General features: G+C 42.0%; 1 protein-coding gene across 1 annotated transcript; it reads right to left on the bottom strand.

Annotated features, from left to right (window-relative positions):
• Positions 1-558: 558 nt before the first annotated feature.
• On the bottom strand, positions 559-23445 carry banp (BTG3 associated nuclear protein). The gene is made up of 12 exons (XM_068739393.1): positions 23379-23445; positions 22653-22762; positions 21228-21427; positions 21051-21140; positions 20674-20846; positions 19721-19960; positions 17910-18068; positions 15007-15128; positions 13952-14023; positions 12710-12754; positions 3534-3674; positions 559-675 (listed from the first exon to the last, which is right to left on the bottom strand). The coding sequence occupies exons 1-12, from the start codon at positions 23443-23445 to the stop codon at positions 559-561; spliced, it is 1536 nt and encodes a 511-aa protein (XP_068595494.1).
• Positions 23446-24498: the final 1053 nt, after the last annotated feature.

The following is a 24498-nucleotide window of genomic DNA, read 5'->3' as shown; positions in this document are numbered from 1 at the left end:
TGATGAGAAAAGAGCAGGGTACCGGCTATTTGAGGTGGGATACCGGGGCTTTACAAACCCGCGTGGGCTTTTTTGGGCTTAGCCAAGCAGATTAATTCCAAATAAGTCCACTGTTTTCCCAGAGTTGACGTAAACAAGCATGAGCACTGTTGAAGAGGAAGGGTGATGGTCTGCATGAGCGGTATCCTCCCTGAATGCACAATAACTGCTCTGTTTCCTGCAGTGGGTCAGAACCTCCAGGTGATCAAAGCCACCAGAAAAGAAATCAGAGTTGATTTTGTGAATATCAGTCTTCTCTAGTTCAATGTGAACATTTAAACTTTGTAACATCTGGTTGCTGATGACGGAGCAGTTTGCAGGAAAAATAAGACATTTAGAAAGAAAAATAAATGCTCGTTCCATATCATTCATCCCCGGCCTTCTGCATTTGTTAAAAATGTTTCCTGACGTGATTCCTTGTCAGGTTGTATTCATTTCATGGCCTCTGTTATCCCATCGGGACTCATCAGTCCATGTTGTGGAGCGGAGTTCTGACCCATCCTGAACTGGACCGGGATCTCAAGTGGCCAAGGCGGTGACAATCTGGACCACCTCACTGCTCTCCCCCTGGATGGCACCCTGGATAGCCTCCTTCACCTCTATGTCCCCCTGCAGGGTTGGGGCCAGCTCTGCAGCCTGGAATGAAAGAGAGGAGGTGATGAGAGGTAAAAAACAACAAAAAAAAAAAACAACAAGCTTATACATGAGAAACACAAGTAATCAGTATAATTCTAAAGAGGTGAAGTGTGTTTCCCGTAAACTAAAAAGTGGATTCCAAGCTGTGCCATAGCCCCGGCCCTCGTGTTACTGCAGAAGATAAACACAATGAATAATAGAGCAAAGATGGATGGAACGCAGGAATGAGAAGAGATTAGACCAGAGATAGACCAGAGAGAAGAAAAAGGCCTGAGAATAGAAGGTGGAGTGGAGTGACAAGAGCGGAAAAAGGTGAGCTATTTGAATTGTAATGCTCCCTGGCTGTTTCTACAGTTGGTGATAAGATGCAAATGAGATTTTGTGTGGGTAAAATCCCCTGGAAAGATGAGCCTCGTGACTCATTCCTGGATGACGACCATGAGCAGTGACTCACTACTGCCCCGAATGGATGTCAACGGTTCCCCCAAAGACACCTGCAGGATTTAATCCTCCCTCCCGTCCAGCAGAGTCACTAGACAACAGCTGCATCACTGCAGCACGCCGCACTGAAACGCAGTGCAACTCCTTTGGATCCACGCACGGAGCGTTTGAAATAACAGATACCTTGCATTGTCGTGAGTTTGTTCTCCCCCTCACTGTGACTGATCTGTTGCTTAAGATCGTACATATGAGACACTGTCCCGCAGATTTTTCACATGTGCATCACCCAGTTCGTTGGTAATTTGTATTCCCAGGTTTAGACCTCAGCTGGAAATAAAGCCGTGTGCGTCAGTATTTCCCGACAACTTATCGCCAACTTGCAAAAAATGTCCTTTAGGTATGCAGAAACAGTGTGTCTCCCCCTTTTCATCCAGTTTTGTGCAATGGAAACTATTGTACAAAAAGAGGAAGAAAATGCAGCGATAAATAAACACAATAGCCCAAGTAATTTTTCAAGAACTTGTGTAAAAGCTACCATATGTCTGGAAACACATGAGAGCTTTTCTGAACGCCGGAAAGAGAGCAGCGCTAACCTTCCTCTCAACTTTGAACTGAAAGTCAGAAATGTTTCTAAACCAGCACCCCAGCTTGTGCCCCCCCCCCCCCCCCCCCGACAGGCCCAGCCAAGTATCCAAACTCCTTTGCAGTGTGTCCTCAAAATATTATTTAGTAGCTTCTTGTAGTCCGATGCTGCTATACATCTTTTGCTGTCGTGCCTCCCTCTTCTTCTAATTACATGCGTTACATAAATTATCCTGCGTTTGATTATTGGTTCAACAAATGCAGCTGTTACTCTGTGAAGTTCTGTAAAACATTATTTACAAAGTGATGAAATTAAAAGAAACGTAATGAATATACTGAAAGTATATATATTGTTCAATCAGTAGAAGCCACATTTGTACAGAGCAGTTACACCATCCATGAGGTCACACTGAACTCAAAACCCACACAACAGGAAGTTCATGGATAATCAGGCTTCGGCCAACTTCGTTGATTTTTGTCTGCATGAGTTCAAATGTTTGGGGATAAACGTTGTCTCTTCTTGGAGCTAAAAATACATAGAAACAAATAAGTATAATAAACAAATAGTTTGATTGCTAACTGTGCCACAAAACATGGAAAGCAGGACTTGGAATGTGTTGCATGGAGTGGCAATCATTGTGAATATGCTGATTGATTCAGTTTGTGTATGACACACGCACAAAAAAGTGATTATCTAGATGCTCAAGGGGGCAACAAACCAATTACCAAGACAACTACAGAGACAACAAAAGGATTACAAGGCTGGGTCTTACTGACGGGGCCACGTTTAAACAAGGAATTCCCAATGCCTGATGTGCGGCTTTCTGGTCATCACATTTGTTCTCCACATGTGTTCACAGGGAGGTGAATATGATCAATCACACAACGAAGTCTGCAGGGAGATCCAGATCAGGATATAAACGGCATTTTACACAGCCACAAATCGCTCGCAGTGTCCGGCTCTACTCAGAGACTTCACTGACATCTGCAGGATGCAACAGGACTCTAGAAATACAGATCAATGGAAAGATCTATTCATTCATTCATCTCCTTGACCAGGTCGCGGGTCATATCCCAGCATGGTACACCCTGGACAAGCCGCCAGTTCATCACGGGGCCACACAGACAGACAATCATTCACACCTATGGGTAATTTAGCATAACCAATTCACCTGTTGGAAGGAAGCCAGAACCCACGCAGACACGAGGAGAACATGCAAGAACATGCAGAGTCCTCACAGTAAGGCTGCAAGTCGGTTTCGAACCTGTGACCTTCTTGCTGTGAGGCAACAGCCCATGCTGCCCCTGTTCGTATATAATTAATATTAATCAAATTTTCAATAATAAAACGACTAATAAAAAATAATTTTAATTTGTTCTCCTAAATTTTCCAATATGAAAGGCTCCTCTCCAGTACATGGAATACATATAAAAAATGCCCAAATATACTGCGCCATTTTTGAATTGTGGTCTTACACCCAACCTGATTACACAACACTAGAGGGAGCTCAAACAACAACCTGGTTACACCCTCCTATAAGAAAAACATGGGTAAATCATCTTTCTACAATACTGCCCCCCAAGGGTGGAACTGTTTGTCTCCTGCCCTCAAAACATGCATCTCTTTGGCCTCCTTCAAAACGTCCCTAAAAACACACCTTTCAGGGGGACAGAAACGGAGATATGTCGCTCGTTTTTATGTTCAGATGGATAGAATGCAGTTATACATTATGGATTGGTTAAAACACAAACACACGTTTTGTGGTTCTTATTTTGATTAGTAGCAGAGACGTTTTACTTCAGATGATGTCATCCTATCTAGTGTGTTGTTTTACCTGTACAGCAGCTGCATGATCTGTGACAGGGGCGAGTTGGACATACTGCACTTGGATGTCTGGGGGCAGGGAGGAGCCCTCTACCGCTGTTGCACCACCGTCAGCCGATGCCACCGCTATGAGCTGAGCTCCACGCAGCACCTAGGACAGGAAAGATGAACGGTCAACCATTACTGCTGCTTTCAGCCAATTCTCAGGGGAAAGCGCAACAGCAGTGATTGGACTCAACGCACTCTTCACCTTCATCCAAACACATCTGAAAAGAAACAATCTGGCTGGCTCGGCGATGATTTGCAGAACACACCACTGGAAACAGGAACCAAATAAAAACAAATAGCAGAAAGCCTCACTTCTGTCCTATCAGATGTGTTTATGTTCTCTTATTGATTACAGCCATAAGAGTGTACATGTACAGTGTCACACTAAGTAACCAAGCTGCAAGGAAAGAGTCATGTGGTGCTATTTGAGTGCTGTAAATAAACATTTCAGTCTTACTGCTTCTCATCCTCTGTTTATATAAAGAGTTCATATTCAATTCAATATTTGTTTTCCTGGGCTCCATAAAATGATGTGCAATTTAGGATTCATTTTAATTTGGAGTTCATTTCTCAAAGTGACGTTTAGACAAAGAAATCAAGCACACTAGATGAGCGAGGCACTGCAGAAGGATTCTAATGCCTCACAGTCCTGAAAGTCAGCCAGCGACACTGGAGACCAATTACAAAGCAGCATGTTGCTGCGTATAGACTGGAGTAATTCCTCTGTAGACTGTAACCACACAAAGAATAGATATATGATCTATGGACCGACAGAGGGCTCAGTTCCCCTCCTGTGGTCTGCATAAGTTTGTAAAGTCAGCCATGATGTGGATTATTGTCTAATCATTACATTTAAATGTATAATTATCAGCGTTGAGCCTTTGCCCAGATCATAAACCCCCTGTTAACTCAGTGAGATTCTCAGCTGAGGGAAGCAGCCCACAGAGAAGTCTCAAAAAAGCATTTAGAGTTGGAACAGTGCATCTCTTCCGTGATTCCAAAGGAACTTCTTGGGATCATATCCTGTCCCTTGATAGAACAACTTGTTTCCACTCTCTGGCTTAAAAGTATGACTGAAAACAAGCTTCAGCTCCTGAGATGCAAATCAGTCCTTTGGAAGAATTCCATAAAGTGTGCTAGGGTGATAAAGGTCCGTGTCCTAGTATGATATTTCTTACCCTGTTAGTAAAAATAATTTATTTTGTATGATCATTGATAGGTTGGAGATTCCATGAAACAGTGAACTTCCAAACTAGTCCAGTCATTCTGTGAGAACTGATAACATACCGGTAATAAAAAAGTAATTTGATTTTAATAAGTCTAACTGTAACAGAACTTAGCCACGCCTCACTTAAAACGCAGCCTAGTATATTAGACTTGACAGCAGGCATGCCTGTTGGTTACTGTTGACCTCAAACGTTTAGAGTTATACCCAATGCTCACTGGCCGACCACCTCGACTGCTAGTGGTGCAAAGAGCAGAGCAGACAAGCAGGATTAAAAACACGATGATACTCATGCACAGTGCTGGAGGGAAAAGCATCGAACAATCAAGAGCATCTTAAATTCTCTGCAGCCTTTGCTAGCTTACAGGACCTTGAGACAAAAGGGAAAAGTGAATCTTTTTCTGATGTGGTAATGTTTTCAGTAATGGATGCAAGACACTGAGAAAATGCAGCAAAGAGAGGATGCAAGATGCAAAAATCTACTTCATCATCATCTTGTGCAAAACGAGACTGAAGGACAACAAGCAATAGGACACATCTGTGCTTGTCAGACGCTTTCAGGAGGACTCATTTTACGTCATATTAGTCAAACTTGGATGAGTGTTTTTAGGACAAACTTATTGTACGTAAATTCGCTGCTGCCTCTAAATGTAGAAATGCTGCTTCTATGACACGTGCACTTTCTGCAGGCTCGTATCAATTGCCGTGTTCATAGGGGGTGTCAGCTTTGCACAAGACAGTGTTGTGAGTGACCGACTGAGCGTGCCTGTCTGTGTCTGAGTCTCTCTTTTTTTTGCTTCATCTTTATTTATTGTTTTTCTTCAGTGGAATCTCTCATGAAACAACATTTTCCTTTCAGAAGATGAAAATCCTCACACACGAAACAGGATTTATGCTCAGAAAGACACAAACATGGTTTGCATCATTCCCGAGCGAATACCCCCCCCCTCTTCTTTGACATCTGAAAAAAATAACCCTGCCAAAAACAAAAACGAAAAAAAAACATTTGGACTTTGGAGTGGCTGGAACTTCCTCTCAGGTTCACAGCCATCAACAACATCTGCAACTGCCAGACCTGGACAGATGTCCAAGTAGAAACACAATCCGGGTGGGTAAGTGGGGCGTGCCTGTGCGTGTATTTATTCAGATTTTTGTTAATGTTTTTATTAAGAAATGTTTCTGTCTTTCCCTCCTGGTTGATGGATCTTCTCCTGTCCAGAATCCCGAATCACTCATTGGGACATCTGTTCCTGGGCTACACAACACACCTGACTTCACTCACCAGTGCCATATGCAATATGCCTTGCATCCATTTTGCTTCATTTTTGCAGCTCTTATTAAGGCAATCAGACTATGCCTAAAACAAACTGTGGGCAATTCCTAGCTCTGCTTATAACATAATGATTGTTTTGAGTCTAACTTGTGTTGTACTGACCTAACCCTAACCCTAAGATACACATTAGTGAATACTTTAAGATTTGTTGTCCACTTCAGGACTCTGTTGAAACTGATACAAGTATTTTCAGGAGCGTAACGATGAAGGATGAGACCCGTACTGGGCCTGTACCGAAGAAGACTCACTCTGAAATACATCCAAAGCATCTGATCCCTCACCCTTTGAGCTGAAAACACTGTAACCACAAGGACAAATGCAACCAACACCAGAGGTGGCCTCCTCTGCACTGCAAATAATGCTGACTCAAACATACTCATCCCTTCATAAAAAAAATTCAGAAGAAAGGCTTCTCAAATCTGCAGTTCTGTATTTCCACAAAGAAGCAAATCAGGCAATTACTCCTTTGAAACAGAACCCACCACCAGAACATTACATCTCGGACAGCTTTGCACACACCCCACCTATTTCAAACATTGATCACAAAACATGTTGTTTGTGTCGTTTCATCTGATTTTATTTTTTACCCTCCCATCACACTGTTAATCAAAGGATTCCCAAACCAACTCCCTACACACTTGAGGCGAGAGTGGACTAGGAGAAGTGAGTAACAATGGCCGAAGGCCAGTAGTTTGATGCCTGTACAAATCAAACCCTGATTCAGTGAGTTTTAAGATACACAATAATCAAGCATCCGCGTTGTGTGCAGCTCTGGCAAATCAAGAGTCACTGTCCAGGAATGTGAGCCATTAACTGAAGCTAACAGAGAACAGGCATCTACGGGGCTGTACTGCACAATGTGCAAACATCAGCACTATGGCGAAACAGAATAATTATCATCACCTCACTTAACTCTCACATTCCCCTGCCCATCTTATTTGTCACTGTCTCCTTAATCAATATCTCTGCACATTATCTCTGCATAACCTGTTGACAGGTTCTAACAGCACAAACAGGGGAACAGATGCCAAGTTGGACCCAGTTGCGTGACCCAGTTCCCACACTGGCCATGTCCAAGGCTGCTTGGGAGGCTCCGATAGACGCAACCCAACATGTGCAAGCAAAAAATAAATAAAAGGGAAAGAAGGGCTTCAACCAAGGGGGAGGAAGTGGTTTTGACAATCGCATCCCAAACCCCTAATGGGCGCCATTCAGATCAATCATCTGTAAACAGCATGTAGAATATTAATACGTTTGTTAAAGCATCGCAGCGTTTTTTCCATACTAATCATAGCTTTCAGCTGTACAGCAGACAAATGTACATTCAAGGTTTTGATATTATATGCTTAAGGTATCTACTTACAAATGTTTACAAAAGTGAACTGACGGCAAGGACGAGTGTTTGTGAGCAAGAAAAAGAGGCCAGTACCTCCAGATTCCTAATGTGGCATCCAGAACCATGCATTTGTTTGACAGTGTGTTTGTTTCTATTTCACAGCAGCCTCAGTTTTCAATCATGAATGGGGAAAAGCATCTTTTCCAGATGGTCTCCTTTCCTTGCTTTCCTCTTCCCCTTCTTTCAGTTTTCACCCCCCCTCCTCATCAGTCACTCCTTTCATCTTCCAACCCTGCATTTGGTCTGCATCAGTACAGGGTAAGATCACAGCAAAGAGAATGGAGGGCACTAGATAAGAGGCTGTGACAGACAGGGAGTGCAATAAAAGTTAGTTTATGGTCTTGAGGGCTTGCTTTCCCTTCCGTCTGCAGGAGAGGGATTTTATGGGCCAGCAAAGAACATGGGACTCAGTGTTGTTCAGACTCAGCTTGCCCCGTTGCATTAGGCTTATCTAAGTTGTTGCAGACTGACATGAAAGTTGACACAAACATCTGCAAACAAACTCCAGATCTGATGTGTGCATGTAATTAGACAAACAAACAAGCAAAGTGTGATGTGTGTAGCACTTTGTTCTAGTCATCACATGAAGTAAGTGTCAAGTGAAGATATACTGCATGATGGGTAAGGCAGACAGAGGCATCCCTTTTATCTCCGCAAACTGTCTCAACTACAAAGACAAGTAAAAAAAATCATAAGCAATGCTGCAGAAGAGGTTTAACCCCTTAACTCAATGTCTTCTCACTTGCCTCCTAATCAAAAATCTTGTTGAAGTTCATTCTGAAGCATTTTTCACAACAGGCATATCATGCTTGCAGTGATTTTGCATACAGTAGAGCGTCATTTACTTAAACACTGATACACATGACTGACTGACAAGCTGGGAGTGAACAAAGAAAACTAAGGAAGATCTTTTTTTCCTCAGTAAATTAGTACAAAATATTGATTTATCAATCATATATGGATGTAATCTAATTTGGAGTCTTTACAGTCTGGTCTCAGTACTTATTGTGTTGAAACTGCATGACAAAACGCATCTCAACACTATTTCTTTTTTCATTTTTAATAAAAAAACCCTTGAACACACTGAAAACAGACAGACCATTTTATTAGCAGAGCTCTTACCGTACACATTTACACGCCATCATTCTCTCCTTCTATAAATCTATCTATATGCACCGGTACATATGTGTATCTATCAAATACATTGCGGAAATATACTTAAGGGAAAAAAAACTATGAAATCCCAGTTATGTAGTCACAATTATTAGCATCCCAGAACTAGGTAAAAAGCAATGAGTCATCATTCTGGAAAATTGCAAGATGTTTGAATTTATCTTTGAGTGCAGATGCAAAGATCGTCAAATACTCTTGAGAAACTGACTAATGAAGACCAAGACATAAGTCTGCTGCACAGGAAAAGTTCACTGACGTTATCAGTCAGAAATTGCCAATGAACAAGACCTCAAATTAGAGCCAACATGCATGCTCCACAGAGTTCAAACAGAAGACACTCCCTTAAATGAACTATTCCGAGGAGACTGTTAGAATCAGGCCTCCACAGTCCAACTGCTGCATAAAACCTACTTCTGAGAAAGGTTAATAAAAGAATGGAACTGCTTGAGCCAAGAAACACAAAGAACGTACAGCGGACCAATGGAAATCTGAACTTTTCAGTGATGATTCTAAATTTACGATTTCTGGTCCCAAGAGCCACGTCTTTGTAAAAGCCAAGTGCAAAGGGGAGCGAGTGATCTCCGCTCTGAAGCATGGCGTAGGAGTGAGGGTGGTGGGGGTGCTTTGGTGGTGACACTGTTGGTGAGTTGCACATAATTGAAGGCACACTCATGTCATCCCACCTGAGTGGTGCTTAGTGGAAACACACTACTATGCAAGACTGTAAACACTTCCACGAGAGCACCTCATGAAACCAGTAAAGCACTCATAGTGCAGACCTCCGCCGAGCAGCTCATTCCCCTCCTAGCTGGATCTACACCGTCCACATGGCCATCTGGAACATCATCAAAAGGTTCTAGATTGTTTCTGGTGTCAGTAAAACGGGGTTTCAATGTTAAATGTAATGTTTCTTCCTAACGTCATTCTGGATCTGATCCAGATTAAATTCTGTGGTGAGATGGATGCCCCCACCATACATGACTGTGTTAAATTCCATAAACATTGGTCAATAATCAACCGAGATATTGAGGAACATATTTTGAAGCTCCACTTAATGCAATGTTACCTAAACATTCAAACTGATCCAAAATCCAGGATCTCTTCTGGATCATCATGAAAACGTATTCATTTGTTCCTGGTAACATTCCCAACATTGAAATTACCTTTTGAGTTATCTTTCAAACAGGCAGGCGGACGGACGGACAGAAAAACAAATGCCAGCGATTACATAACCTCCATCTCGGCGGAGGAAACTATCGAACACAAAGAAACCATCAAATAATTGTTTTTGTTTACATACAGTATGTTTGCACTATTGGCTGTATAGAACGGAACAAATATGAAAATAAGAGAAATGGAGAAACCCCTGGGAAACGTGCTCATGAATTAAGAGGTCCTGTTAGAGCACAGCACAGATACAGCTGTGTCTTTATGGAGCCACAAACTGACCTCAGCGTGGCACTGACGGTAAATGTGACTCGTGATTTGGTGCAGCAGTTGGAATTTCAATGACAGTTTCAATTGCAGACTGTTTGGAGCATGATGGGTAAGGCAGCCTAAGCGCTATTCAGCCAGCCTACAAAATCAGTGACATCATAAACCGCCTGTTTCATGTGGTAAAACTGTACTTGTAAACGCAAGAATTGGCCATTAAAAAAGAAAAAAGCATCAGGAGCAAGTCGTCATCTATGGCTGTGGTACATCCAGTACATAACCCCAACCTTGAAAAAGACATAATATTTCATTTGTATGCAACTATATTTGGTCAGCATGAAGTATCTTCCTGTGAGAGTGCCATCACATATATCACATTCGTCTGGGCCGCTGTTTTCCTTGAGTGTCTTAATGATCTTTCTGGGATTCATCAGATTTAAGAGCTGACCTATGAGTCGCTCTCCCTCAAGTGAGAAGACTCTGCCACTATAGTGCACACATGCATGTGTGTGAAAAGCTCGACCTGCATCATGAGGTTTCAAGAATAAGTCAGTGACTGCTTGTTTTGGCCCTGCGTTCATCATTTCAGAGACCCAACCAAAGCTAAAAGGAAATGGAAAATAAAATATTTGTATTGGACTAGGACAATGCTTCGGGAATACAGACCTTAGCACAGTTGTTTAATCGATCTCTATTTATAAATCATATAAAATATAAGCCTCTCTCATAATAACCTACATATATTTAGATGCATGTGTGAGATTGGGTGTGTGGTCGCTAACAAAAATCAACAAATACAAAGCTGACCAAATAAATAATGAACAATAATGTACATACGTAATATAAAGTATGTGCTATTTAAAACTAACAAATAAATAAAGACACAATGTCTATCTTAAAAGTACATGAAGCCATGGGTGGCTCCTAACTGCTCGGTAATGTCAGTGTTACCACATCACAACTTCCTTCAGGGGAACAACGTATTACACATTGCGCATACAAATAGCCGAGGCATTTTTAAGCCTCTATCTTTACGGTTTTTAAAGAAATATGTCTTAACCTGCTTTCAGTCAATGCCAAAATTTGAACAAGAGTGCATGTTATACTAATATACTGCAAATCTGGGTTGAATTAGTAGGGGCGCATTGTCAAGGCACCAGTGAGATGATTAAATATCATTCGATAAGTTTGAGTGAACATTCAATGAATTTTTCAGCTGCCAAAAAACAGCCTCTGGATAGCCAGTGGATAGCTAACAGCTGCTTACAACAACAATTTAGCTTTTCAAGTTTTCAACACAGAATAATTGATTGATATTAATATTCATTTCAAAAAGCCTGGAATAGGGAGGGAGACGATCACACTGCAGCTCCTGCTGGAATGGTGTAAACTAAGGTTAGCATGGCGGCAGCACAAAACGCATCTCACATTCAGTGTTCAGACATAATTAATGTTCAGAATATTAAATATGTGTGTTGAGATTTTTCCCGCAAGCCAAGTTGCTACTAATGTGAGCTCAGTTTGTTTCCACCTTAAAGATCATTCGGTGGTCACCTGTCACCACGTTACTAGACTTGAATCAGTCAGAAAGTTCTGCGCTGAAAATGTTTTCATGTCCAGCCAGCCGGCACACTCTTCACACTTACGGCAAGCGCTGAGCTCGCCGGCAATTTAGCTTTCAAGTTTCAGAGGCTCAAAACAAGCACATTACAGTCATGTTGAGACAAAGACCCCATTTACACAGCAATGTGTTGGATGGAAGGGGTATTTTGCATTTAGAAAATATTCTGTGACCACATTGCGAAGTTTTCTAAGCTACACCCATACACACATATCTGTTAACCATCAAAGAATAATGCAGTTACAATTTTCCTATTGTAAGACATGATTATGTGGAATCAATAAGCTGATTCTTGTTCATTTGCATTTTACACAAGCTCAATCTTGAAAAGTGGGGGGGAAATCCAAAAATGCGGCACCTCTCCACTATGTGAGAGGAGATGTACATACAGTTTGAAAATAATACAATCTAATCTAATTGCATTCATCAGTCCTGTCGTGCAGTTTTAGTGGGGCTAAGGCAACCCCTTGTTCTCAACTCCTCATCAGAACAAAGGTAGCATTCAGACAGCCCAGGTGCATCAACGTAAACACTAGATAAAAAATGACTTGCACAATGTTAACTAAAAAAATACACCCATGCCCAAACTACGCTTAGAAGGATTTGTACGTAACTTGAATGCAGTGCTCCAGACTTTTTCCAGAGTTGTGAATTGCATTGTGTGCCTGTCTTTTTCCATTTAGGTGCACCAGCATGTAATATCGAAGCACACAACAACACATTTCAAACTTTGGTTGTCAACGGCAATAAAGGTGCAGATGCACATCGCTTTGCCTGTAAATCAAAAGAGCCACACTTTATAAGAAATGTGTTTTCTATCTGTTTTAAAGTGATCAACACTCAAATAAAACAAAATCTTATTGAGATCAACACAGATATATAATCACTTTTGACAGATGCACGACTGCATGCAGGACCAAACATTCACACCATGAAACCCTGGAAGCTGCGCTTACCTGTCCGTCCTGACCAACATGTACCTGGTGGATCTGGAGATTACCCTGAAACAGAGAAGTGGCACATCGTGTTACTGTCTTTGTGTATGCGTCAATTACCGTATATTTAATTTTTTACAGATAATAAAATGCACACAGCACAGTCTCAGCAGCCACATGGCCACCAAGCCCTCAAACAGCTCATTTCCTTTTACAGCACGCTTTGATGAAAGTGGCCCAATCCTAATGAAAACATATTCTGTGAGTGGCAGTTGGGAGAAGTGGGATTTTGTTGCTAAGCGTTGAACCAAAAAAACAAACAATATCATGGAATAGGAAGCAGAGAGAAGAAGAAAATCTGGGCTCAGTCACAAAGAGCAGGAAAAGCCTTAGAGCTTTTCTGACTCCAATTCGCTCTCACTCGGTTGTGTATTTTGTCCTTAAGCAAGAGCGAATGGGAAATGAGAAAAACACAGGTGTCAAATGCTTTTGCACGAATGTCAAGCATCCGCGGCACGTATCGCACAGGGTACGTGATTAGGTGTATAAACAGACCAAAGCCCTGAAATCAATGCCTCTCCCACATCCTCACCAAAAAAAAAAGAAATCACTAGCAATGACACCGATGCGGAAATCCCTTTAGAGTCCAATTTCAATATATCAACTGACAGGCCAGTGCCGTTTGTGCATGAAGCGCGCATGTCTGGCAGGACAGAAGACATCTGCGCATCATGTAGAAGAAAAAAACCACATGCATAAACAAAAGGATATATCAAAATCACAAGCATGAATAACTTGGATGAATTATGCTTCTCTGGCATGTCAAACTTTTGGGAACGATAGCGTTTGCGTCTCAAGGGAAATGTTTCCTTCTCCGTTTCAGACCTACTTGTCATGAGAAAAGTTGTGACTCTCGCTTCTTTCTTTTAGAAGCAGACAAGCCTGTAGTCACCAGAATGTGAGTTGCACAATCACAAATTTCCTCCATCACTGAGACATGGGTGTGGCTCAAATTACAATCATTCGTCTTCCACACAGCTGCACATGCTTCAATCCTAAATGTTCTGAAGAAACGACCCTCAACAAATTATACTGTAACAACCTGGACAGAATTTAAACATTTTAACTGTAAGAATCACCTCATGTCAGGATTTGCTGAACCACGGCGCTCATAAAAATGGAAGTGCTTATTCGAAGAGCCAGTTAAATAAAACACATCAGTCGCGGAAGCTGCCTAAATTGCAAGCTCACATACAAACTTGCCTCACTGTCCTGTGTGATCTGCACCTCCTCTCCTTGTGGCACCTGGGCAATGTGCAGCTGACCCTGTGGGATCTGAGACACAGGTGAAGGCTTAGAAACAGCTGAAGTGAATTTCAACTCGTGAGTTAAAACACAAAAGCAATCTGATTGCTCTCCTGCCGTCGCGTTTAGAACAAGTCTGTTCCACGTGCCCGCAGTCCTTATAGCTACGTTAAAGTCATCTTCCATGCTATCCTCGCCAAAATGAATGGTTTACAAAATACAGCATCCTCGTTAATGCTGTACTTTAGTCGCAAATCCTTCACATGCACAGTTCTTGAGATTTTGTCCAAAAACGGACAAAAGTTGCGTTGGGTTCATCTATAAAGGGACAAAACCATGATTTCAGAAGCCACACAAAGAATAGAATCTTTCTGTATGTTGTGACTATTCGATTTGCAGAACAGTTTGAAAGGAAATGGCTTCTTATTTGGAATCAGGAGAGATAGATGATCCTTACTTTTGAACAATCTGTCCCCGTCAATTATTTGAAACTCCCCTCCAGCATGAGCTCCAGCTGGCGTCTACTTTATTCTTGCTACAATATGGAGGCGTAGCTAGAGATGTAAAGATTTTGGTCACTCTCTTCTAACTTTCTTAGCATAATCAAAATGTTAAGTCTGCTGTGCGATAACATTTAATTAACAATATGTAACAGTAGCAGTCATTATTTGTTGCTCCCCAGGCCTGCTCGTAGGTCCACCACTATCCCTGAATGTCCCTGAGTCCATCCCCACAGATTCCTGGTCATCACAGCACTTGTACCATAGCCAGACTAAAAGTGGAGCATCACATGGAGTGGGGGAATATGGAACTGAGGATACTGTGATGTGACATGAACCGGTTCACTAGAAATCCTGTTCTAAAGGACCTGCACATGACAGCAGTGGGGGGGGGTCTGTATATATTAGAAAGGCTGAGCTTGCAAACATTGTGTGAAATGATGATTGCAGTCAGAAAATAGTGTGCTGCTGGGATTTAGAGAAAGATTTAAAGAAACCAAGTCTGACACTCACCACCTGAACTTGTCCATCCTCGCCGATACGATGAAACTGGACCTGTTGATTGCCAAGTGTATAGTGCAAGGTCTGCGGGGTGGTAGCCTCAACGTTAGCCGCTTCTTCTGCCATGCCTCCCTCTGGTTTTGAGGACAAGCAGTGCGGTTACTGGTGTGTTAATGGGTACGCTGGAAGCAGGTCAAGAATACAGTCCATAATTATGTCAACACAAGTAAAATAATAAAATAGCGTCTCTAAGACGCAGACTCAAACTGTCACAGACAAAGATATGGTGATCCAAGAGGCCTTTGTAACCTCTCGTAAAACCCTCGGCTAATAAATAACCAGGCCATCTGCTGGATGATGGCGTGTTTATACTTTATCAAACTCTAAATACACAATGAAGATCCTTCAGCTCGCCATCCAAACACACGCTCCAGGCCGAAGTCTAAACCCTCCCTGTACCACCAGCATTCTTACACCGCTGCATTGACCCATCGCAGGGCCAAGCCAATCCAAAGGCATCAAGATGCCACGTCGGAAATCAAAGACAGCAAAGCATATTTTGGCAGGACGCAAAATAAACTAAATAACATCTCCTCTTTGAAGACGCGCCTTTTTATAAGAGCAAATAATACAAATAAAGCAGGGAATAGCACAAATCACATACACAAAAAGTTCTCTTTAGTGTCATGATGCTTTGAAAATAAGACCATCCCCTATCTTTCAATATAACTCCTTTGTAATGTAGCATAAAAATTATCCTCCGTACTTTTGTTTGTCAGAGGAGGAAACAAGAGCCAGGTGGCGCATGACGTCCTGCAGATTTGATCCCTTCCTCCTGCTTCGCTGATAAATAACGGTTTTTGCCTCATTGCTGTATATTAACATGTGATCTGACTGAAGATTTGACTTACATGGACCATCTGAATTGTGTTTGTGTTGTACACGCTGGGGTGTATGGCGTGAAAAGGCAGGACCCACCCCTCCCTCATGTGTGCACACAGGATATTTGGGTTTTCCCTGCAGTCTTACTTTCCCCGGATCAGAGGTGAGAGGCGACCTCTCAAAGGGAGGGAAGGACAGGAGGCATTGTGTGCCGATTACAGCCATCTGCAGCGATCTGCACTGTATCTGCATTTGTGTTTATACCTTAAAATAGTTTCATATAGGACATGAACTAAGTTCAGCCTGAGTTCACTGTGTGTGGTGTGCTCGTTGGCCGGAACAGTACACACTGGAGCACAGTGGTGGTGGAATCACCCCTCTGTAAGCACAAGGAAGGGCAGATGAGCCTCGTGTCTCACAAAACTGTTGAGAAAACAGCCACAGAAATGTAACAACGTTATCAGCCAATAAAGACTCGTGAGAGCAGTACCAGGTAGGCAATCGTAATGTGCTTACTCCCCCAAGCATTTCTCAATAAAAATGTCAGGAGGTTCAAAAGTCTCTTTAAAGAAACCTAAGAAAGGACATGAATGTGATTTTCAACACAAATCTGCAGGATTCATACGTCATACAAGTTTACTTATTATTTCGTTTGTTGTAATTTGTCCCGTTTCCTGAATAATCTGCCTCGTTTCCTTTTCTGTGTGTGTGTGTTTATTTTTGGAGGTTTTTTGTGGGGGGGTGGTGGGGGGGGGAATTGTAAGAAATGTTTTAATGGATAGCACATATTGATGTAATTTTTTGTCACTCGGGACGAGAACACCGTCACCTTTATGACTGCAGCACATCTGACCCTACGAAGGACTTTCAACGGAAACAACACCGAAGGGCTTTTTTTAAATGCTCCTCTTAGACGGGATGTTTGACTGTACTTGTACTGTAATACATGCTATTGTGTGACTGTACCTGGACTCTAACATTCTATCTAATAAATATATTCATCATCACAAAACGTTAAAGCATTTGTCTTATTCTTAAAACGGATCCCAAACCAAACCAACAGCAGTGATCCCACAACTTGACATGAATACATGAACGATTCATTCCTCGTGAATGATTCTTTACACAGAAGGGCTTGTGCAAAGTTGGATTTAAACACACATCTTCTTTGAAACAAGCATGAGCCTGTTTTGGCCTCATCTCTCAAAGAAGAAGAAGTGGAATCAGAATAGCTAAAATGCAAAAGATGCCAAACACCAGTTCACGTATGACTGAAAAAGAAGAAAGAAGCAAATTGAGCAAACCCACGATGAAGCATACGCCCTTAAGGCTCCTACAAAGGACACATGGATGTAACATGGCAGACAAGAGTATTTCTATATGGTCCTTCAGTGGGGGCATAAAAAGACAACACTCATTCATATGTTCATTTACAAGCCTTTCAAATCTCAGAGAGAAAAAAGTCCACACTGCTTTCTAAAAGCCACGTTTTACATACATCACTAAGTTCCATTTGCAGAGAACCAGTGTCTGCCCGTTTGTAGATCTTGTTTAGTTGCTAATAAATGTGGCGATATTGCTCATCAGACAGGGATCCTCAAGGAAAAGAGCACACCGCTCATGAAATATGAAGTTGTCAAAATGATCACAGAAGTTTCTAATCACTTTTTATATGAACTCAACATGAGAGGAAACATCTATCACACCCACAATTTGTTTTATTGCTGAAAAACTGTCTACAGGTCCAAAAGAAATCCACTTTGAAAATACTTCCTCTCAAAAAAAAATTGTTTTGCGTTGTCATTTTAAATTAAGGCCATTTAGGCGTGGCATTATGTCAGCCAGGAAGGCCACAATATCCATTTGTTTTTCTCTCACCCTTCATGAACTGAGGGAAAGGTCTGATCTTATTATTCTCGTTGTGCCAACAGTGTGCCTCCATCCTGTGACTGCTAACGCTATGCATGCTGCACTCTGAATAGCAGCAATGAGCTGTGATTGTGCACACTCAGATGTAATAATGTGCACTTTACCTGTGCCTGTACCGCGAGGTGTGCGTTTGGAAAAGCTCTTCACAGCCAGACTTTGGCCGCGCTGCTTGCGTCTCCAGGCAGTGCGACATTTGGAGTCAATGCTTTGCTTGATGCGGTACCAGTCAGACTCACTGATGTCAAATTTGTGGAACAAGTGGCCTGTTGGAATATAGAGAGGTCAAAGGTCATCCAATAATGTATTGATTATCAAATATTATGTGAAGGGACTATCATTCGGCTCTCTTTTGTTAGGTTATACCCTTTGGCACTAGAAATGCTCCCTTCTTTAATAACCCTCCGCCTCTCTGTATGAAAACAAATCGATCCAAAACTTTGAGAGAAGGAAACAAGTGCAACATTCTTTCATATTATCACATGCATCTGCCCTCACCTCAACTTGAAAGTAGCAACAGCTGTACTCCAAGACATGTTAGCCAGGATAATTCACATGCACGACTATGAGGTTAGCAAAATCAGCTGCACATTTTGTAGGAGACATTGTTTTCTCATTAAATTTGAAAGATGCAACTTGACACACATATTACGTATAAAATACGCATGTAGCAGACTTGTCGATGCACTTAATCCTGAGCTCTTGATGTCAGCATGCATTTCTATGGCCATGGTTGTAATGCTCTATGGAACCTTTAGTGAAAACATAACGGAACCTGTCCCGATTCTGCTTCCCACTATTCAACGTCCTTTGGCTATCGCTGTTAACGCAGGCCAGGGACTGATCCCTCCCTCAGTGGGAGAAAAGGCAAGACGGAATGCAGCTATTTAGTAGCTCTTGACCTCAGTGTTATGAACTGTTAGTGTGAGCCGCTTCACAGCTCATTTGTAATGTAAATTAGCAATGCAGCTACACCCTGAAGGCAGAAAATGAGGTCCAAGTGGAGGCATGGTGGGACGGCAGCGCTCTTCCACCCGGTGGGTTTAGAGCGGCAGAGATGCCAGATGCCCTTTCACCCCCTGTTCCTATTTATAAGCAGGCAGAATGAGTCAAGAGAGCCGTCATCAGAATGCCTCACCCATAATACTGTAATCTAAATCTGCATGTAACACTGAGGAGGCACAGGTAGCCACACATTCAACGCTTCCGTTTGCCACGGGGGATTGTTTTCTCTAGAACCTCTACAGGGGGCGCTGGCAGGGAAAGGCAAGAGCTGACAAAAACCTTTATTATACTGCAATATACTAGCATATAAAAAATAAATACAGCCACAGGACTTTCCGAAATATCCGTCTGCCCACCATCATAAGCACGGTTCTGCTCCATCAGATTGCATTGACGGTGACACTGCAATCTTCCACCACACATGTGCTTGTCATTTGCAGTCTGGTATGTTATAAAATGTGTTGCACATTTATGCGTGTGTGCAATGATGAATGCATGTTGTTGTAACCTGCCTTGTGAATACAGACTGCAGTCTATTTCTGTGTTCAATTTGGTGCTGCTTTGTAATGGAACAAAGATGAAAAGTGGGAAGGTCTCAGGGAGTTCATTTATTGCTGCATTTAAAGTCAAGCTGAGTGAAATTTATTAACCATGAGATGAACAGTGCTAACCAGATTCTGCCTTGGCTGTTAAAAGTAGGTAACTCTGCCCAATAAGTCATCAAACAGCTCAGAAGAACTCGGAAAGAAGCTATGCTAGAATTCACTTCCTTGATGTGCCAGCAGATGAGGCCTAAAAATATATTTTCTGAAGTGGCTTGGAATCTAAGAATGCCCCCCCACTTTGTGAAATCACACAATGAAGCATGAGACTCCTACACTTAATGTCATGTTGATGTAGTAGGAGGACTCACAGCGTATGCCATAGATCATGAGAGGGTCCAGCTGCTTCTTGCCATGTTTGCCCTGTCCAGAGAGGTTCGACATGGCCTGGATCTCCCTATGGAACAGGTAGTCCAACATCGTTAAAGCCATTTTCTCTGCCGTGCGGCAGTTTGTGGTGACATGAAGCATATCAGCTGGGGACACAGGGCAACGAACTCGCATCTCGGGGTTGTTCTCATCTCCTAACCAGGTGCCCCCTGGGTAATCATCTAAAAGGTAAAAGGTGAGAGAACAAGCATTCAGTAACATCGACAGAGCTTTCTACCTCACGGTGAAATCAACTTTTACTCCTGGACAGGCCGACAAAAGCTGCAACCAACATTCTTTGTGTAACACCATAGCATACCCTTGTGGCAGTAAAGAGGAATTAGGTGAACTGTGGGGATTAAACTGCAATATAGTAAAAAGGTATAAAAAGCAGAATATGTGGTTTGGTCAGTTACTCACAGTGTATGTTAGCTTTTAAGTCAAACACACAAACAAAGCGTGAGCCAAAGAGTTCTAAACACCATATGGCACCATCTAATGCTGGCAAACGCTTTTATGACGGCAACCACAGCTCAAATAAATCAATAATAGCTCTCCTTTGAAGATAACAAATAACTTCCCAAGCTGACAAAAAACAAAACAACAAATATCACCAAACATGGACTTAATTTAGGTTACAACTAGAAATGAGTTATCCTCTCGGGCTTAGAGGGAACAATTAGCAAAGCAGCTGAAAAAGAAAATGACATTTACCAATACTGCACAAGTTAAAACAGCAGGGACATTTAATTACTGAGATTATCTAAACAATTCATGTTACACTATTATTACGCCTTAAAGTCCCATCATTACAAAATAAATGCAGACTACAGACTACGTTACAACTATTCTGACAACAACTACCGTTATATCAACACGTAGCGTAAAGACATGCCTTCTGAATTGAGCGTGATGAGTGTGACATTTTGGCCATTTTGCACGTTGGTAGAATTGCCACCATTAGAAACCGAGTCGCTGGCTTCCGAGCCGCTCTCCTGTTCGTCCTGGCTCTCTTCGGGACCTGGCATCTTTACCAAGATTGTGTTCTGCCGCTTCCGAGCCACCGTGCTGAAAAGAAATGCAAAATTGTAAACAGTGGGTCCAACATACATGGAAACCAGAATTCTTTACGACTTTCTGTTGCCTGAGCTGGAATGCGAGAGGAAAGAACGTGTTACTGTTTGCCAGTGACATCCCGAGCATTGTTTTTAAAGTGATGTGTTGGAAAGTATGTCTTTCATCCACACAAGGCATATAGTGCAAGTTACCTACTTGCTAAGCAGGTTCTCCAGAGGCGTGTCTTCTTGGCTTGTACCCTTCAGATTGTCACTGCTCACAATCACATTTGTTTGTGGAACAAAACTGAAAAAGAAGTTCCAAACAAAGATTCTCAAGAAGGAATGCCCAGTGACTAGAAGTAATGTGATTGGGAGAAAAGCTGTCTCTTACCAGCGCACTTTGTTCCAGGTTTGGGTGGCTCCCTGAGGGGAACCTGCAACCATAGGAACCTGGATGGGGCTCTTCGGATAGGGCACCATACTGTCCAGTTTGCGTCCGAGTGCTTTGCATGTAGAGTCCAGAGCATGCAATTTTGATTCAATTCCTTCCAGTCTCTGCGTGACTGATGCCGTGAATGAGACAAACAGGTTCTGAAAACACAAATAATATTCATTTACAAAAGCAATTTATCAAAATTTGTACAATTACCAATAAATACTATGTATATATTCAATTTTACTGAAGGAATTTAAAAATACACCACACATTTTTGGCCCAGTTTGAGAAGGGATTTCCAGACTTCCCTTTCCCCAGACACATCCTCCAGCTCTTCTGGGGGGGTCCCAGGCCAGCTGATGTCCACAGAACACTTCCCCAGGGAGGCGTCCAGTGGGAGGGGTCAGCCATTTTGGCTGACCCCCCCGCTGTGGAGGAGCAGCGGCTCTACTCTGAGTTCCTCCCTGGTGACTGAGCACCTCACCTTGCCTCTCGGGGTGCGCCCAGCCACCCTGCAGAGGAAACTCATTTCAACTGCCTGCATCCAGGATCTTGTCCTTTCGGTCATGAATCAAAGGTCATGACCACAGGGGAGATTAGGAACGTAGATTGACCGGTAAATCGAGAGCTTTGCCTCTTGGCTCAGCTCCACCTTCACCTTAAACTGCCACCTTATCATTGTGGGGGAGTGCCAGTGTGCCAGAATGATCCCAGGAGCTATGTTGTCAGGGCTTTTTGCTCCTGGCAGGGTGTTACGACCCGGCTCGGAGAGGAAAGGCAAGCAACACAAAATAACCCAGATGGCGTAGTGGTAAAGTAACTTAAAGAAAGCACCCAGGATTTCAGGAGAAAGGCTAACAGAGATGTAACACTAAAAACAAACAGACCATGGGTGTGGTGAAACAAAACTCAGTCTAACAAAAGCGCCCACGATGAGGTACGGAGAGACTCTGCAGTCTTTGTAAACGGTAGCAAAACAAAACTAGCGCCACTGCCAAGATGTACAATACAACACACAAGCATTCAACAATGTCCAAACGACCAGGCCGAGAGGCGAGCGGCCACACGTTGACCCGCCGCCCCGGACTGACGATGTTCAGATGCTTATGAAGCAGACAGTCCAGGCGATCGCACCAATCCGAGCCGAGCGATGCAGAACACCAGGCAGAGATGTCAGATGAACTAAAGTACAAAACAGCCGGGGCTGCAGCCGTAGCGTCGGGTCTCCTATGGCAGGTCCTGGGTGGCAGGCCAGACTCAGAGCAGTTAAAAATCAATCCTGCTCAGACTGTTGGCTCCGGACCCGGCCCCGGACAAGCGGAGGATGGAGGGATGGATGGATGGAGGGAGTATATAAGGGCCATAATACACAGTGGTTACCTTAATAAAAGATATGTCTTGGTTATTATTGTTCTCCTGGCTGCTGCTTAATTTCTTCCTTTTCTTCTGCGGCATTTCTTCATCATCATCATCATGGTTGTCCAGCATGTCTGTCATCAATATAGAAATACCATAAGAATAACATAAAATAACATAAAAACAGTCATACGGAGCTCAAAACCTGTGAAGAGTGATTAAACAGGTTTCATACAAACATTAAATACTTACATGAATACATTTAAGACAGAAATAAGTTGTTGTTACTGTTAATTGTATATCTGAGTAAGTATTCTATTTAAAAAATGTATTGAAAAAATACTAAATGTAAAAATCTCAAAGTGTATTTCCCTCAGAGACTAGAAAAAATGGAGCCCCAAGTCCATCTAACAGAACCTGAAAAAATGGAAGTTGCACATTCCTAAATAGTACCGTGGTAGTATTATCTCTCCTCTAATGGAAAATTATATTCAGAGAATCACTTGATCCCAAAGCTGGGTCAAGTAGAGCTGGGTGTTATGCCAAGTTCTGTGCACCTGCTGGACAAATACACGTACAGTACCTCAATTTAGAAACTTTAAAGCAAAATCATTTCGTTTTTAATAAAACTGCTTTATCGCAGTATAGTACTTTATTTCACTGCGTTTGACACCTGTCAGTCAGTCATCTTCCTGCACTTAAAATCACGCTACTTCAGAGTGGAAACACAGCACAGACTTCCAATCGTACCTGTATGCTCCCGATTAAAGTCCTCCACTGTTATTTGAACAATTTCCTCCAGATCTTTTTCAGACATTGTTCACTGAAATTACATGATAGGAAAAGTGGATTAATTTCAGAGCCAAATGTCTTTACCGATATGCTTAAGGCGCTTCATGCCACATTACTGCATTACTCAAGATTATGCACTTAAATGTTCCGTGTGTGTCAAAAACTTGAACTTTACAGGGTGTTTAAGAAAGGAATACTACAAGTTACATACGAGAAAAAAATATTGCTAATCAAATTCACGAGTTTTGGTTTCAAGATGTTTTACTAATTACAACAAAGGAAGATTTTGCAGATTTTTTTTAAAAGGCATGTATTAGTGGTTAAACCAGTTCAAAGGACATCTTTCAAGGTTTTTATTGGAGGTCTGTCTCACTTCTGTACAATTAATTAATGCCATTTTCTGCACAAACCCACAATGGCTTAAATCTTACACATGCCTTGTATAAAGATATTGTAGCAGTGTAATAGTAATATATCTCTTGGAAAAGTAGCTGCAACTGAGAGGTAACAGCATCACATTAATGACAAACAAATTCCGCAATCAAGCTCTTCTTTCTGTGCAAAACATGGTAACCTAGGAAACTACTGATGTGATGATAGTTCCACAAACCATTCTGCATAAACCCTTATTTGATCTTATTCCATCCTGCTCAGCTCAATATAGCTCAATTTCTTTATACTTTCTATGTATTTAAGTCTATATTTCATGTCCATTAAGACCAGGACGAATAGATTTAAGAATAGTTTTTATCCAACTGCGGTCACTACATTAAATACTGTCAAATGTATTTGACTGAGCTGTGATGGAAGACTGTACACTGGTGTGTGTATTTTAATATTTTGGTATCCTTTAATACTATTTTTTTTATGAAAGATGCAACAACTGAACCGCATTTTGAATGTCATTGTACTTGTTGCAATGACAATAAAGCTTACTATTCTATATTTGAAAGGATTGATTTCATTTGAATCTGATATTGGCAAAAAAAATAATTGTGAAAATTAATGAAATATGACATGCCTGTAAAATTAAGCAACATTTGTAGCTCATTGTAAATACATTTGAAGATAAGCGCTG

Source organism: Brachionichthys hirsutus, chromosome 5, assembly GCF_040956055.1.
Source record: "Brachionichthys hirsutus isolate HB-005 chromosome 5, CSIRO-AGI_Bhir_v1, whole genome shotgun sequence".
In the NCBI taxonomy this organism is placed as follows: Eukaryota; Metazoa; Chordata; class Actinopteri; order Lophiiformes; family Brachionichthyidae; genus Brachionichthys; species Brachionichthys hirsutus.
The sequence above is the reverse complement of the archived record's forward strand: the minus strand, read 5'-3'. Positions and strand labels throughout refer to the sequence as shown.